This window comes from Camellia sinensis, chromosome 7 (genome assembly GCF_055761805.1).
Source record: "Camellia sinensis isolate YWXY chromosome 7, ASM5576180v1, whole genome shotgun sequence".
In the NCBI taxonomy this organism is placed as follows: domain Eukaryota; kingdom Viridiplantae; phylum Streptophyta; class Magnoliopsida; order Ericales; family Theaceae; genus Camellia; species Camellia sinensis.
The window spans coordinates 147179734-147196688 of record NC_138967.1 but is presented as its reverse complement, the minus strand read 5'-3'; the positions used below and the strand labels follow the sequence as shown (position 1 = coordinate 147196688).

The 16955-nt window shown below is 32.2% G+C and overlaps 1 protein-coding gene across 1 annotated transcript; it reads left to right on the top strand.

Moving 5' to 3' along the window:
• Positions 1-4697: 4697 nt before the first annotated feature.
• On the top strand, positions 4698-7541 carry LOC114293242 (receptor-like protein 7). The gene has a single exon (XM_028237281.2). The coding sequence runs from the start codon at positions 4698-4700 to the stop codon at positions 7539-7541; it is 2844 nt and encodes a 947-aa protein (XP_028093082.2).
• Positions 7542-16955: the final 9414 nt, after the last annotated feature.

Sequence of the window (16955 nt, the reverse complement as noted above, 5' to 3'; positions counted from 1 at the left end):
CAGTATTGCTGATGTGTCCAGAAGATTGAGGTCTTCAGTTATGCAACCACCCTCCAATCCAAATTACCTGCTTCAAATAATTAAAAAGAGTTTCAAATTTAATGTTATCCCGTTACCTTTCTAATACAGATTTCACTTAGGTATGCTACACTTGGTTGGCGTTGAACAAAAGAATAGTACGCGAAGGGAAAATTTTGAGAAAACGAATAAGCATAGAGTTTTACCTGGGTTTAAGTCTCATCCACCTGTAAATTATAGGAAAAGCTTTTTATTAAGAGGAAATTAGATATAATTAATAAATAAAAGCCTTAACCTATAAGAAAGATGTAGTAGAAAGCAAAAAAGAAACTATATTACATGGTACTCCTAGAGTATCTAATAATTTTCTATTTAGAAACGAAATAACCAAGTGTACCTTTCTATAGTTCCTACAATTACAAACCTTCCTCCCTAAAGACTGGTGACATCATTAATATAAACAAATTAAATTGATTAACTCTAAGTTCCTGATTTCAATTAAAACAGAAGTGATATTGTTGGGTGTAAGGGGATACATGGAGCCATGTGAAACAGAGGTAAATATAGAATGGCATTAAATAAAATAAATGGACAAAGTTTCGATCCTAATTGCAATGAAAAGAAGGGATAAAGAAGTGGGGTTGGAAATAGCTAGGGAGGGTTGTTGTTTTCTATATCAAATCAGTGATTGTTACATTACAGCTTTTGAAAGTTGGAGTAATCATTTTGTTTTCTTTGGTGCTGAAGTTGAAATTAGAGGAAGTTTCAAAGGACCTTGTTCAAAGCCAAGAACAAAGTCAATAAATTCAAGCTCCTTGAGATATCCATATCTAAGACTAAGAGACACCCCTCCTAAATGGATGATTGGGGTTAATGTGTTACACTTAAAAAAGAAGCTGGTATTTCTTTCTTCATAAATATGATTTATTTAGAAAAATATTCAGAATTTAAATAGAGTTGAATTTGTCTCCGGTCCACTGTAACAATTAAGAACATCAACACTTGTTCTTGAGTACAAAACCTTTCAGTCAAACCCAGAAATGACAGTAACGAAAATTTCATTTTCTCTACTTCTGCTGCCATTTTCTCGACAACCAAACAAGAAGAAAGAAAAAATAAATAAAACCCAAATAGAAGAGGGGCAAGGGGGAAGGGGGAAGCAAGAGAAAAACTTCTGGAACTTTAGTTATGAATGAAATATCAAATCTTTACATTCTTTACATTCAGTCTTTATATTCTTTCTTTCTTTTTCCCCCTCTTCAAATGGAAGACATAATAGACTCCTCAAAACTTCTGGAACTTTAGTTATGAATTAAATCATTAAATCATAAAAACTGGGGCAAAATGTGCTTCTTTTGCAAATCAATCACTAACCATAAACAAAACCTAGCATTTACATACAACTTTAAACCAATTTTATGTATACAAAAGAAATTCATAATACCCAATTCGAGAACAACATATTGATTATGGATTTCATTAGGGTTAATCACTAAAACAACATATTGGGTTTTCTAGATTTCATTAGGGTTAATCGCTACAACTTCCACCCATATTTTCAAAACCCAAATAGAATGGGGAGAAATAAAAGAAGATATTGAGGCAGATGGAGCAATATTCTGGAAATAGAAGAGGGGGGAAATCCTAGATTCTTACACCACCTAAAAAAAACAACAAAAAACGTGGAGGATAGCTTTTTACCTTGGAGCTGTGTAGGGAGAGAGGAGACAGAGATTGAGGCAGATGGAGCTATATTCCGGATATCACCACTAGGGCTATATTCCGTCGGAGCTAATCACCACCGGAGAGAGAAAGCTTGGTGGAAAGAGGAAGATATGTGGTGGGAAGAGGAAGAGGTGTGACAGAGCCGAGCTTCAAATTTTGAAATCAAAATGAGAATGAGAGTGAGAGAGTGAGAGAGAGAGAAAGAGAAGATATCTGTGTAAATATGTGAAAATCTAAAAGCTAAATGGAAAACTGATCTCAACCATTGATATTCACCCAAAAAATCTTAACCATTGAAATGTCCAAGTGAGGGAAACATTTTCAACCATGGGATTGAACCAATCTAACGGTTCATACTTTGACAAATAAACAAAAGTCCCATCAAATATTCAAAAATCTTCTTCCCTTATTATATAGATTTAATAAAAATTATATTTTTGGAATCTACACAATGAAATCTATCAAACAAGGCTAATAATATAAAGTTTATAAAAATAAAATATTAGTTTTTTTTAGCTATACAAAACTATCTAGTTTATAAAGTTTATAAAGTTTACAAAAAATAAAAAAGAGTAATTATTTTTTGTTTTACAATCATCATTAATGTAAAAAAATAAGGAGAAGGTTTTTTTTTTTTAAGATAAGAAGGCAGACGGTTTGTTTATATTTATATAGGACTCTTGAAAATAGATATATAACTTTTGAGTGTTCAATTTCAAAAATAAAGAAATAATTGGTTTATATAGAACTCTTCATAATTTAGAAAATATAGTATATTTGAGAGGGTAAAATTGAGATTTAAAAAATAGTAGAAAACATGTAAGTTCTTCACACTTTTATAATAGTAGTAGATTGTCATTAATTATTTTTGTTTTTTGTTTTCAGATATTTCCCGAATAAGAGTTTGCTTATTGTGGAATGCATGCCTATGAAGAATGTGACTAACTTTTGTTTCTGTTATCCACGGAGAATGATGAGGAAAACTTTTTATTTTTGGTTTATGTTATTTTGAATTGTGAACAAGATTATGTATTTAAACATTATATAGTGGGGTAATTTTGCTAATGTGTAGTTATGAATGCAAAAATATTTTTATTATGAAAAAATTGTTATTTCTACATAGGATTTGTTTTTATTATTATGCAATTATTTTTTTTTTCAATTTTTTTCGTTTAATACAGGTAATTTGAATATTTTTAATAATTTTATTGCATTTTTTTTTGCGACGGCACCACACCGTCGCAAAAAACAATAGAGTTAAATTATTATTTTTTTAGCGACACAGGCAATGCCGCCGCAAAAGAATTTTAGCAACGGAGGTCATGCCGTCGCAAAACAAACATATCGCGACAGCATTGTGATGCCGTCTCAAATAAAAATTTTAGCGACGTACAACATTGCTGTCACAAAAGGTCTTATTTTTTTTACATATTATAGGCAATAGTAAAACGCCGTTGCAAAAGACCACATTTGCCGTCGCCAAAGAAAGGTGACGACATCATGTCGTCGCTAAAACGTTTTAGCAACACTCTCTATTGTGCCCCCCTTTGCTGTCGCTAAAAGTTTTTTGAGACGGCTTTAGGGGTATTCGCGACGGTATTTTGCCGTCGCAAAAAACGGAAATTTTTGTAGTGCTTGCTTAATATAAGTTGTTGCATGACATTTTATTTTTCTGTATATTTTTTATAAAAAGTCAAAAAAAATCATTAAATCAGCAAATCCTAAACCACCAGGGTTATTTACATGAACATCCCCAAACTATTGAGAAATATCATTTTATAATTTAAGAATAAAGTAATATTTTTTAATAATTTTAGAGAGTCAATTTGAATATTTTTATAATTTAAAAAATTAAAGTAATATTTCTCAATAATTTGAAAAGTATTTATATAAATAATACTAAAATTAATTTGATCGTCTTAGCATTATTCTCCGACACAAGTCACATGCCAGGTTCTTTTCTTTCCGATGGTACGAAGAGTTCCTCCTTATTACCTTATCCACGTGGCTATGGGAAACTGGGAAAGCACCTGGAAAAATTACGTATTCATTTTTTTTAATTTTTATTTTTACAATGCTTACAAAAAGGTTACTTTCATAGATAACTATTAGATTTTGCTTAAATATATATATATATATATATGTATATAACAAAGTTAAAAACAAAATTATCAAAATAATCTGAACTCAAAACAAAAAATGAACAAACAAAATATCAATTAAAAATCACTATTCTTACATTTTTAATCGTAATTACATGGTCCATATCAACTATATATTAATTTTGAACATTCACCAAATTTTGTCAGGGCCTTTCAAATTTAGGTATTTTTTTATGAACTAATATAATAACTATTAAAAAAAATTGGAACCCTTTTTTTTGATAATTTTTTGGTGGCCAAAGCGGGCCTGACTTTCATTAATAAATCTGAATTATAAATTAATAATCATATTTGGTGATAATCAAAGTCATTACAGTGGATTATAATCAATTTCATTTAGAATATAACCAAACACCACAGTTCATAAATCAACAATAATTTAAACATGACCATATAATTGACATGGAATTCCACTAGTCATGTTTCTCACAAAATAAAGCTTTTGTTGCAGAAAATTGACCCAGAATTGTATAGTGTGATTGGAATTCAATAGATGTTTTGTAGAGTTCATGTACAAAATAAATTCAAATCATATATTGATAATTCTGAATAAAAATTCAAATAAAAAATTTGGCTTCTTTTAGGTAGAGGGTTAAGAGCTATTTTAATCTGTTTTGATTCATATCAGCTCTCTACTTTTTTACACATTTTTTTTAAAAATAAAAAATAAAAAAAAAAAGCCCAAAAAAAATTTAGCTTTGAACCAACGAGGCCTAACTTCCCATAGTATTATTGTATTTGTTCATGCATTTACTCTTCTTATCACTCTCTTGCTTTCATCTTATAATAATAATGGCTAACTCTTTGTCTGCTGAGCAGCCACTATGCCATGCAGACGAGAGCTCCGCCCTGTTGCAATTCAAGCAAACCTTTTCAATTGACAAATCCGCTGCTAGTGATCCTTCTTCTCATTCGGAGGTTGCATCATGGAAGCTCCAAGGAGATAGTGGCAATTGCTGCTCATGGGATGGCGTCGAATGCGATGAGGATACGGGTCATGTGATTGGCCTTGACCTCAGCAGCAGTTTCCTCCACGGTTCTATCAATTCAAGCAGCAGCCTCTTCAGCCTAGTTCACCTTCAGCGACTTAACCTTGCTCATAATGACTTTGATTACTCTCGCATTCCATCAGAAATTAGCCATCTCTCAGAGCTAATAAGTCTCAACCTTTCCTCCTCTGTATTTTTCGGTCAAATCCCTTTGGAAATCTCAAAATTATCCAAATTGGTTTCCATTGATCTTTCTTACAATGATGACTCATCATTTTCAGGACTACTGAAACTTGAAAAGCTTGGTCTCAGAAGCCCACTTCAAAACTTGACTAACCTCAAAGTGCTTCGTCTCAATGACGTGAGCATATCTTCTGAAGTACTTTATACATTGGCCAACTTAACTTCCTTGACAACTCTCGTTCTAGAAAATTGTGGGTTGCGTGGTGAGTTTCCAATAAACATATTTTATCTACCAAACCTTCAAGTTCTTGATGTAAGTTTCAATGGATATCTCACTGGCCATTTGCCCGAATTTCATCCAAGTAGCCCCCTTCTGCATTTGATGCTTTCTTACACCGGCTTTTCGGGGAAGCTACCGGATTCGATTGGAAATCTTAATTTCTTGAATCAATTAGATTTCTCTCGCTGCTATTTCTCAGGGTCCCTTCCAGCTTCACTCGGTAATTTGACCCAACTCAATTACGTGTCGCTTTCATTCAACAAATTTAATGTAGGGACCCTACAATTGCTTGGTAAGCTAACTGAACTCACTGACTTGGACCTTAGTGGCCTCAATCTATACAGTTCGATCCCATCAGTTCTTTCAAACCTAACTCAACTTACTCATTTATACCTGTCCTCCAATCACCTAAGTCGTGAAATAACTTCTCATATAACCAACCTAACCCATCTAATTTCGCTAGATCTTTCAACTAATCAATTGCGAAGCCCAATCCCAAGGTCATTCTCTGAGCTAAAGAATCTTGAAATTCTAGATCTTTCTTTCAATAACCTCGGCAGCTTGGAACTTGAAATTTTTCTGATGCTCAAAAATCTTACTTCTCTCGATTTGTCTGGTAACAATTTAACAATTCTAACCAAAAAAACTTCAAATAACACTCTTAACAAATTAAAGATGTTATGGTTTGATTCGTGCAACTTGACGGAATTCCCAAATTTCTTGCGCTTCCAAGACAAACTTGATGTTCTATCTCTTGGTGAAAACAAAATTCATGGGGAAATTCCGGCATGGATGTTGAATATAAGTGTAAATATATATCTTCGGAATAACTCTCTAACAGGCTTTGAGCAACATCCAGATATCCTTCCATGGGATAATTCACTCGAGTTAGACCTTTCTTATAACAAGCTACAAGGACCACTGCCAATTCCACCATTATCCACCCGTTTTTATAGTGTCTCACACAATGGATTGACAGGAGAACTTCCACCATTGATCTGTCGATTGAGTTCTCTTTATGTTCTTGATTTGTCTAATAACAACTTGACTGGAACTATTCCTCCATGTTTGACTAACTTCAGTGATTCTTTGACGGTTCTAAATCTCAAAGGCAACAACTTTCAGGGTCCCATTCCTCACTCATACAATAGAGGAAACAAATTGAAGATGATTGACTTGAGTGATAATAAATTACAGGGGAAGGTGCCAGGATCATTGGCAAATTGTACCGAGCTTGAGTTTCTTGATCTCTCAAATAATCTGATTGACGATGCATTCCCCTTGTGGTTAGGAGATCTTACAAAGTTACAGGTTCTCATCTTGCGATCCAACAAATTCTATGGTGCAATAGAGAATCCCAAAATTAAGTTGGAGCTACCAAATTTGCACATCATTGACCTCTCTCATAATGGCTTTACAGGTAATTTGCCATCAAAATACTTTCAAAATTGGAATGCAATGAAATTTTTTGATGTCGACAAGATGAATTATATGAACACAATCATTGAAGGACGCGGGATCAATGCCAGTTGGATTTATTTCTATTTGTACACAATGAACATTACAAACAAAGGTGTAAATACAGAATATCAGAAGATCCAGAATGTCTTCACTGCCATTGATCTCTCAAGCAACAAATTTGAAGGGGAGATTCCAAAATTTATTGGAAACCTTAAGGGGCTTCAGTTGCTCAACCTTTCCAACAATGACCTTAATGGTGGAATCCCATCATGCTTGGGGAACCTAACAAACCTTGAATCTTTGGACTTTTCTCAAAACAAGCTCTCGGGAGAAATCCCGCAGCAACTAGCACTTCTCACTTTCCTTGAATTTTTAAATGTCTCAAATAACCATCTCACTGGACCCATTCCACATGGGCAGCAATTCAACACATTTGAGAACAATTCCTACGAGGGGAATTCAGGATTGTGCGGAGACCCTTTATCAAGGAAATGTGGAAAGTTAGAGGCACCACCACCATTGAACTCGGAACAAGATAATGATTCAGCGTTCCCAAGTAAAGTTGATTGGATTTTCATATGCACGGGATATGTGAGTGGGATAGTAGTCGGGATGGTTATTGGGCACACAATAACCACAAGGTATCACGAATGGTTCATCGAGAATTTTGGGAGGAAACAGCGCAAGCTGAGAAGGGAGAAAAGGAGGGGACATGGAAATTGAAGTTGATTAGGCATTTGCTTCACCAGTTATTTCTTTTGGGGTACGTTTCTAAACTTATTGAATTATCTATGTATAATGCTTTCATGATATATTTTTGGATGAATTGTGTACTCTAGCTTCTACTTATAGAATCACATAGATCATCTTACCCAAAATTTCCATTCCCATGTATTAAAAGCACTCTCAATCGCATAATCGTGTCTTGAATTTTCTATATTTTGAGATTCTTGACATATCATATGATTGATTGTTCATGAAGTATAGGGATCATGAGATTTTTGGATATAAAGAATCTCTAACTTCATGGCAATATACTACTATATGTATTTCGTTTCACATAAACAACAAACAATGTTGGACGGGTTGATGTTATGCGCCCTCCTCCCCAAAAAAAAAAAAAAACACTAAAAGTATGCCATCATTTAAAATATTACATGAATCATGTGAATATAAGGTAGGATTAGAAAAATTCTAGCAAGCATCATGTATTTTTTGGGTTGAATTATACTAATGGTTTCTGTAATTTAGGATTTGTGTTGCTTTGGTTTATGATTTTTTAATTGTGATACATTTGATTCTTAGTTTTGAATCTCGTTTCAAACAAGAACAATTGAAGATACCGTTTTCTTTGCAAACAAAAAATATTTCATTTCAAAGGCAAATTTGTCAATTTGATAAAATATAAATTAATTTGACAAAAATAAATGTCAAAAAGTCAATTTTGAATTTTTTTAAAAAAAATTTACGCACCAAAGATAAAAATTATATAAAAATAATAAATCTTTTACATTTTTATATTTTTGTTTTTTTACCAAATTAATTTTTAGTATGCATTCGAATGATGATCATGTAATGGGTAATTGTTTTTGTTGATGTTTTTGGATAGTTATCATGTAATAGATGGTTATTTTTGTTGTCAACAAATATTTTTGGATGGTCATAATGTAAGGGAAGGTTATTAGGGTTTTAATGTGTAAATCGATATATTTAATATATGAAAGGTTTTTAGTTTTGAATTTTTTTGATTTAATGGATTGGTTTAATAATGACATCTAAGTTGTTGCCATGTTTGACTTTTAAAAAAATAAAAACTTATTTAACGAAAATAAATAAATAAAAATTTAAATCTAAAAAATTATTTCTTCCCTTCCAAAAGATAAAATTATATAAAAATGATGTGCTTTTAATTTTTTTTAGCAATTTAATTTTTAGTTCTTAGAAAAATTTTCTGAAAATAGATTCTGAAAATTAAACTAAACAGAATTTTATAACCAAGAAAGTGCCAACATTATTCATTTAAAAAAGGCCATTATATTTCAAACAACATACAAGGTAACCAACACAAAATAAATTGTATGCTGACTTTATCCTTAAAATGGACCATTTGCAAATGAAATATTTTTTATTGTTCTTATTTGGAACAAGATTCAAAATTTAAGGTAAAATATATCACAATTGAAAAGTTAAGAACTAAAGTGGCATAAGTTCCAAACTACAAGAACTGTTACTATAATTCTTCTATTTTTTTAAAAACATTCAGTGTGTTTGGTTTAAGTTTTTTGGATTAAGTTTTCTGAAAACTGAATTTTTTGGCTTTCGTTTTTTTTTTATTTTTAGTGAATATTTTTAAAATTTTAAACATTTTTTTTTTTACTTTTTTAGATGCACCTTACTTAGATGTATCTAAAAAGTAAAAAATTTGTGAAAAAATATTTTAAAAAATTAATAAATACATAAAAATACAAAAAAAAAATGTACTAAATTCTCCTTCTTCTTTTTTTTTTTTTTTGTATTTTTGGTAATTAGTGAATTTTTAAAAGGTTTTTTTCACAAGTTTTTTACTTTTTAGGTATATTTATGTTATGTATGTCTAAAATGTAAAAAAAATTGCTTAAAATATTAAAAAAAATCAATAAAAACAAAAAAATACGAAAAACAAGAAAGTAGAATTTTTTAAAAAGTATTTTTTAAAAAATAGAACTAAGCAAAGTGATTGTTATTTCTTTTTCTTTTTCATATTCGGAGAGAGATAAAACATATGACTTGGAGGCTTTTTTGGGACTGAGTTAAGCCCTTACAATCCCCATGCCTGTGTTCAAGGGGTGGACACTGGCCTGGACAAAATTTAACAAAACCTTTTCCTTTTATTTTATTTGTATTTCCCCTATGTTTTTTTTATGTTACTTGTGTTGTATGAGTGAGGATTGAGGGGTGAGCCCTTCTACCCTTTCTCCTTTAGTGAATTTTTTTTTAAAACAAAAAAAAATATCCCTTAATTTGTTTATTCTCTACCATGTTCATGAATTTCTTCGTATGTTTTCTATAAGTGTTATTGTGAGACTGTCGAAGAAAGACAACTTCTGTGCATGTCAGAATTTTATGGAGTTGGAATGTTCTTTGTGCTATGATTAGTTTTTTTTATTGTTTTAAGGTTGTGAAATTAGAACTATTTGGACAATATGATGCTTTTGTAATTTGGATTTGAACTTTTAGACAATGTGATGTTTTTTAAGTAGTAATCACCTTTTTTGGTTTGCGTTGTTAGGATTCACTTTTTAGAAAATTAAATTTTTTAATTTTTCGTGTTTTTTTAATTTTCACTAATTTTTTTTTAATATTCCAAGCATTTTTTTTTAATTTTTAGAAACATCTAACATAAATACATTGAAAAATTATAATATTTGTGAAAAAAAATCATCAAAAAATTCACTAAATTAAAAAAATACGAAAATTCAATATATTTTTCATATTCTTATATATTTATTGATTTTTAAAAATATTTTTTTGTAGTATTTTACTTTTTAGATACATCTAAGTAAGATGCATCTAAAAAAATAATAAATAAAAATTGCTTAAAATTTTAAAAATATTCATTAAAAACAAAAAAAAATACAAAAAATAAAAAATTCAATTTTCAAAAAATTAAATTCAGAAAATTGAAATCAAACATAGTGAAATTTGACTATAGCAAGATTTGTTCAAAGGTCCAAATTACAGCCCATAACACATTAATACAGTGGGCTGGCCTTACTAACCGACTCCGATATGAAGGTCCAAATTACAGCCCATTTGACTATAGCAAAAAACGATATAGCCCATTCGATATGAAGGTCCAAATTACAGCCCATTCGACTCCGATACAAAGGTCCAAGATTTGTTCAAAGGTCCAAATTACAGCCCATTCGACTACAGCAAGATTTGTTCAAGCTTTGAAGAATGTGATTCCGATATGAAGTTTGTTTAGGGTTGGATTTGGGATAACCAAATTTGGCTCAACATGGGGCTACGTTTTACTAACCGACTCCTTCAAGTATGCAGCACAAATTTTCTCAAATCAACAAATTTGGGAAGAAAATTAGGAAGTTGGGCTACCAAGTTTTCAACACACTTCTATCCTTGAAAAGTCTCAAACTCCAAATTAAGAATATCAAAATCCATAAGGGAAAAAATGAAAAAAAAATTGCTAAGGATCTACTTAAGAGTACAATTCGAGCAGGTCGAGAGGTTGTCTAAGTTGTACTGAGAGTTGGCCAGACCTGTCCAAGCCCAAATTGTAACATGAGGTTCTTTGTCAAAGTCCGGCCTGAATTAAACCCATATTGTTAGTCACCCAAATTGTGCATAAATTTTTTTTTTTTTTTTTTTTTGTATGTGCAGCTAAGTTAATTAAATTGTTCAAATTAGAATTTATTCACATTTTTCTTATAAAATTATTAATAATATCAAAATAAATAATTTATATAATATAAAGAAATCCTGTTATGGTAGTTTTTATAATTTATGAGTGCGAAAAAAAAAAAAAGATTTTGTGTTATGTTACTTTTGTATATAATATTTATTCAATATGACCTAACGATCAAAATTACTTTAATATCATTTAATGGTTATAATTCATATGTATATTTAATATTTTTATATATTTATATATATAATTTGGGTTTCGGATTGTTGGGTTGTTTGATGTATTTCCCTAAATTAATTCGGGCTTATAAATTTTTGTCTAAATCCGTACCAAATTTCAAAATATTTTGCCCAAGGCCCAAAAAGAATTAAACTAAGCTCGGATTGCTCAGGTTGAGTCCGTCCAATTTGCACCCCGAAATCCACCCACAACATAATAAGACCGGGTAAAGGTCTAACTTAGAGTTAACAGAATTCAGGTAAGGCTTTGGCCAATAAACGGGCTGGGGTCTACCATGAGAATTCAACTATTAAAGTACTTGCACATCCAGTTTAGACTATACGTAGGTCCTGTTTGGTACAGCTTAATTTCAGCTTATTTCAGCTTTCAGCTTAATTTAAGTTATTTTGATGTGTTTGGTTTAGCTTAACAATACAGCTTATAACTTTTTGTAAGTCAGAAATCAACTTATTCTTTGAGTGGGCAAGAGAAACTTAATTTATAAATCAGAAATCAGCTTATGTTTATAGTTATAAGTTATAAGCTGTTAAGATATAAGGTATAAGTACTTTCCCACAGCTCTACCAAACAGGACTGTAGTTTGTCTTCTTGAAACAAAAGCTAAGGAAAATAAAGTCGAAGAAACTAGAGGAGTGTTGAACCATGATCAATAGTTCTTGATTATTTTAAGATCAGAAACAACCCATCTTAAAAAACCAAACCAAATCCTATCATTCGAACCGGTCCGGACCAATTTACCATTTCCTACAAAAAAAAAAATTGGTGCCAACAAGTTCCAAACTCTCGCAGGTAAGTTTTGCAACAACGTTGATTTTAATGAGTTAACATATGTATCTTAATTCAAGATAATAAATTCATGCCAAACACTCCCTAATAAAGTGTCATTGGTTCATTAAAAAATAAAATCTCACAAATTGTGACCAAAAAAAAAAAAGAGTTGTTGCACCTTCACTCCCACATCCCATCTTAGTAAATGCAGTAATGACTAAAATTTTATGTAAATAAATTATGTGTCATCACTTTAAGGGCATATATGATTGGGTGGATTAGAGCATGAGATTGAAATTATTAATTCGTGGACCTAATTATTCAATATTTGTTTTAACATTTTGGTTTAGGATTATTAATCCAATAGATAATTAATCCAACAAATTTGTAGGATTATTAGTAATAGGGTAGGGGTGGGATTATCAATCCAATGGATATTAATCCAATTAGGTAGTGAATACCACACAAATTTAATAGGATTATTAATACTTCACTATTAATCTTGTGAATCAAACATGACCTAATGATATAGTGTATGTTATCCACGCCACATGCTCGAAATTGTAATAAGATAAGGATACACTTGTACACTTTACACTCTAAGAATTTAATATATTTTTTACACTCTAAGAATTTAATATATTTTCAGTCGAGAGAATTTTTTTTTAACAATTAAACATCAAATAAAATCTAAGTTTTTTTTCCCCAAATTAATCATATGACAACACATTTTAACTCATTTTTTATGTTTTGTCATGTTAAAATTACATTCGCCTTAGATTTTATCTTATTATTATTTTTCTACTCCTAAAAAGCCCTTAAGGAAATATATTATAACAATCTTTTGAGATACCTTAGATCGCCAAATTTATTGTTTTGAAACGAAAATACACTACGCTTTGGAACATGCATTCCAAAACGTAATTGGCTATGGTAACAACGTTTTCTAGTAATACTGAATATAATAAATATCATTTGTGATTGCATTTCATATATCGGTGATATATCATTGAGTATGTAATTTTCAATATAAAATTTGGTCATCTTCTCATTGCTATTCAACACAAATCACACCTCACCTTCTTTACTTTCTAAATGGTATAAAGATTTCCCCCTTACCCAAGTGAGATCAATGAAAGCTTCCACACACCATTGTGCAAGTGATTCTCACTAGTCTATCATCGTATTAATATTAATATATATATATATATATAGAGAGAGAGAGAGAGAGAGAGAGAGAGAGAAATTCTACTATACACCCTAAAATAAAAAATATACCTACTATATGCATCTTTACCTTCAACTATTAAATTAAAAAATATATATAATAAATTTCAGTCATTGATCAAAGTACTAAAACTAATATGCATTATAATCGAAAATCACTTTAGTCATAATCAAAGAACAGATAATATACAACACTACTTTGGGACAAAATCAAACATCATAGCAGAACATTTATTAGCTCCACCACCACAATAGCTCAAAATTAAACACTGCAATAACTTATAATCACAAGACATGTGTACCTGACATTGCATTCATACTAGCCATGTTTATCAACCCACACAGTACAATTGAGTGAAGTCAAGCTAGTGAAGCACAAGTGAGCGGAAGTCAAGCTAGTGAAAAATGAAATCAATAAAGATGGCATACTACATCTACTTCCATTCATAGGGATAATATGCACCTCACATCACCATTTTTTCCACCCCCTAGTTTACATTGTAGAATAGGATTGGTATTTGAACTGATACTACTACATATCAGTGGAAAGTATACAAAATATTAACATATCAGTCCAAATTCACTTTAAAGCCATATATAATGGCGTAATGGGCGGGTCTGGGGTTTGAATGTTTTTAGGATTGGATTTGGGATGGCCAAATTAGTCCCCATACCCAGACCAGGCCAAACCTAGAGTGGCACATATTTCCTAGTTTCCCTCAATCATCATTACATAAATCACACATTTTGTTCTTCTACTTCCTTTTATCATGAATCCCAACCCTCCATTAACTAGCCCAGATCACTTCCTATACCTCTGCTTCTGCTAACTCGGATATCCCCAGACTATATGCAAAAGACTGAACTACTACTTACTAATCGTCGCCTGCTTCCAGAGCATCTCTCTTTTATGTGCATTGTTGCTCCAATTCTGCTACCATATTATCTTTTCCTTATTCAGATCCATGGCTAACAAACACCACACACCTCCCTCCTTATCTTTAGATGATTTAAGTTCCACGCCTCCTACTAGAGAAAAAAATCTCATCTTATTGGAAAGATTATTGTAGACAAGAATCTTCGCAGATTTGGAGTTCAAGATGGTTTATCAAGAGGACTCTGGAGTACAGAAGCTGAATTCTGTATTGCGACTTGGGGGTGAAAATATGTATGCATGCTCTTTCAATAAAGAGGAGGATAGTCAGAGAATTATGGAACAAGTGCCTTGATCAGTTACGGGTGTTATCTCAGGGTGCTTCAAAAGTGGAAGGACTGGACAATGCTCAATAACCCCCTTTTTTGGCATAAATAAGTGGTTTGCCCATAGGTAATCTGACAACTACAAATAGTGTGAAGATTGGACAACTCATTGGAGAGGTTGCACAAGTGGAAATATGATTCTCATGAGAGTTTTATTGATAGAAACTCTTTTTTTTTTCTTTGAGCTTCAACAAAGAATTTTAATAAAAAAGCAAGAAGGAAAGAGGACAAGCAGTATTCAGACAAACAAAAAGATAAAAGTCAAAACAAATAGCACGAAATTCCTAGCACTAGGGATGTTATTGATAGAAACTCTCTCTCTCTCTCTCTCTCTCTCTGAGTCATACGGATAATAAATTTAAATGAACCTACCTAAAGGACTCTCACTCACCAGAAAAACCATTGACAACCTATGGCAAGGCTATCAGATTTGTGCTATCTGTGCAGCAAAATTGGCCATGAGTAGTGATAGTTCACAGGGATACTGACCCTAACTACGAGTAAATCCTGGTTGATTTTATGGCTCCCAAAAGAAAAAAAAATATCAATCCAACAAACAAGGAAGCCCTTACCTGGGTCAGGTTTCGCAGGCAAGGCAGGTAATGCAGGAGGAAATTGCAGCAAAATGTGTCAAAATAGTGCACCAAATTAAGCAACAAGTAGTTGACTTGTACCAGATGCTCACATCACACAATCCAAGGTGGTGCAATTTCTCATCAAGAAAAGTTGTGATAGCTATATGTGTGACATAGCAATGCAATGTGGTGCATTGGTTTTCTCTCAGATTAGAAAATTGGAAAAGCTTCCAAGCAAGGGCCCAAAATTAGGAAGTTGGGTTGGCAAGCTTTTAACGGACTTCTATTGCTGAAGAGTATGTTGTGGTTGACGACGGTTCAGCCCCCTCCAAATTAAGACTATTCAAATTGATACAAGGAAGACGACTTCCCTATTTTTTCATGCTAAGAACAACTCTCAGTAATAGGAAGAAAACACTGCTCTGGTAGTTATAGATACAAACCTCAAAACAAATTGCAAGCATGTTCGCATCAAAGAGAGAAATCAAATTACTAAGGATGAACCCAAGATATAAGGACACGACCTGGTAGAGGTCTATCTTTGAGTTAGCTCAGATTGGCAACTTATAGAACAAAGGCTCTGGTCAATAAACGGGTTTCGACAATTGCCCCTCAACAGCCCCAAGGGGCCACATCAGTATATTGTATAAGAATTGTCAAGGGCTGGGGCTACCTTGACAATTCAACCATTAAAGATCCTGGGTGTCCAGTTTAGACCCTCACTAATTTGCCTGCTTGAAACACAAGCTAGAGAAAATAATTTTGAAGAAATCAGAGTATTTAATTTGTGTTTTTCACTTTTGGAGAATATCGGTCTTGTTAGAGGGGTGGTAGTTTTTCCAAGCAAAAAGGTGGATTTGCACTTTACTGAATTCCCATCTTTTCTTTTCTTTTTCTTTTTGCGATAGGCAATGCTCTTTTCATAACCTTTTTGGAAAGTGGAGGCTCTCATTTATTGATGTTTGCCAATAATTAGTGAAAGAAGAAATCTTTGCTCTCTTATAGCTAATGGCTCTCGAAATTTGAACAAACCATGGCTATGCATGGGGGGTGATTTCAATGACATCTCCTTTGCAACAAAGAAAGAAGGTGGCAGAGATAGACAAAGGCTCAAAACCACAACTTTTAATGAATTCCTCTATCAATGCAAGTTTATAGACTAGGAAGCACGGGTGCGAGTACCGATATGGGTGCGGGTACGATACGGGGTACGCCAGTACGTCAAATTCTTAAAAAATTAGGGTTAGGGTTAGGGTTAGGGTACGTCAATTTTTTTTTATTATTATTTAAATATATAGCTAAACATCCAACATACAAATCAAAGTTTCAATATCAAAACTAAAATGAGAACATCTTGTCCAAAATGCTATGTAAGTCTTTTTTTTTTTCTTTTTTGATTGCCTAAAATAGGATGCAAAAGAGAGCATAACCATGTTCATGGGTAAAGGGTGTTGAAAACAAATTACTTGATGATTTTCGAAGTTGAAAGAAGAATAATAAAGGCTGCAACAAATTCTCGCAGTTGCAAAAAAAAAAAAAAAAAAAAAAAAATCACCCTTCCATACCCAAAACATATCCATGACATACCCAAACGTATTTGCTGTACCTAGCATGTATTCGGCGTATCCGGTACGCATACCGCCGTACCAGTACGCGTACCCA

Coding starts and splice junctions, on each gene's coding strand:
- LOC114293242 (XM_028237281.2), top strand. CDS start 4,698: ATGGCTAACTCTTTGTCTGCTGAGCAGCCACTATGCCATGCAGACGAG.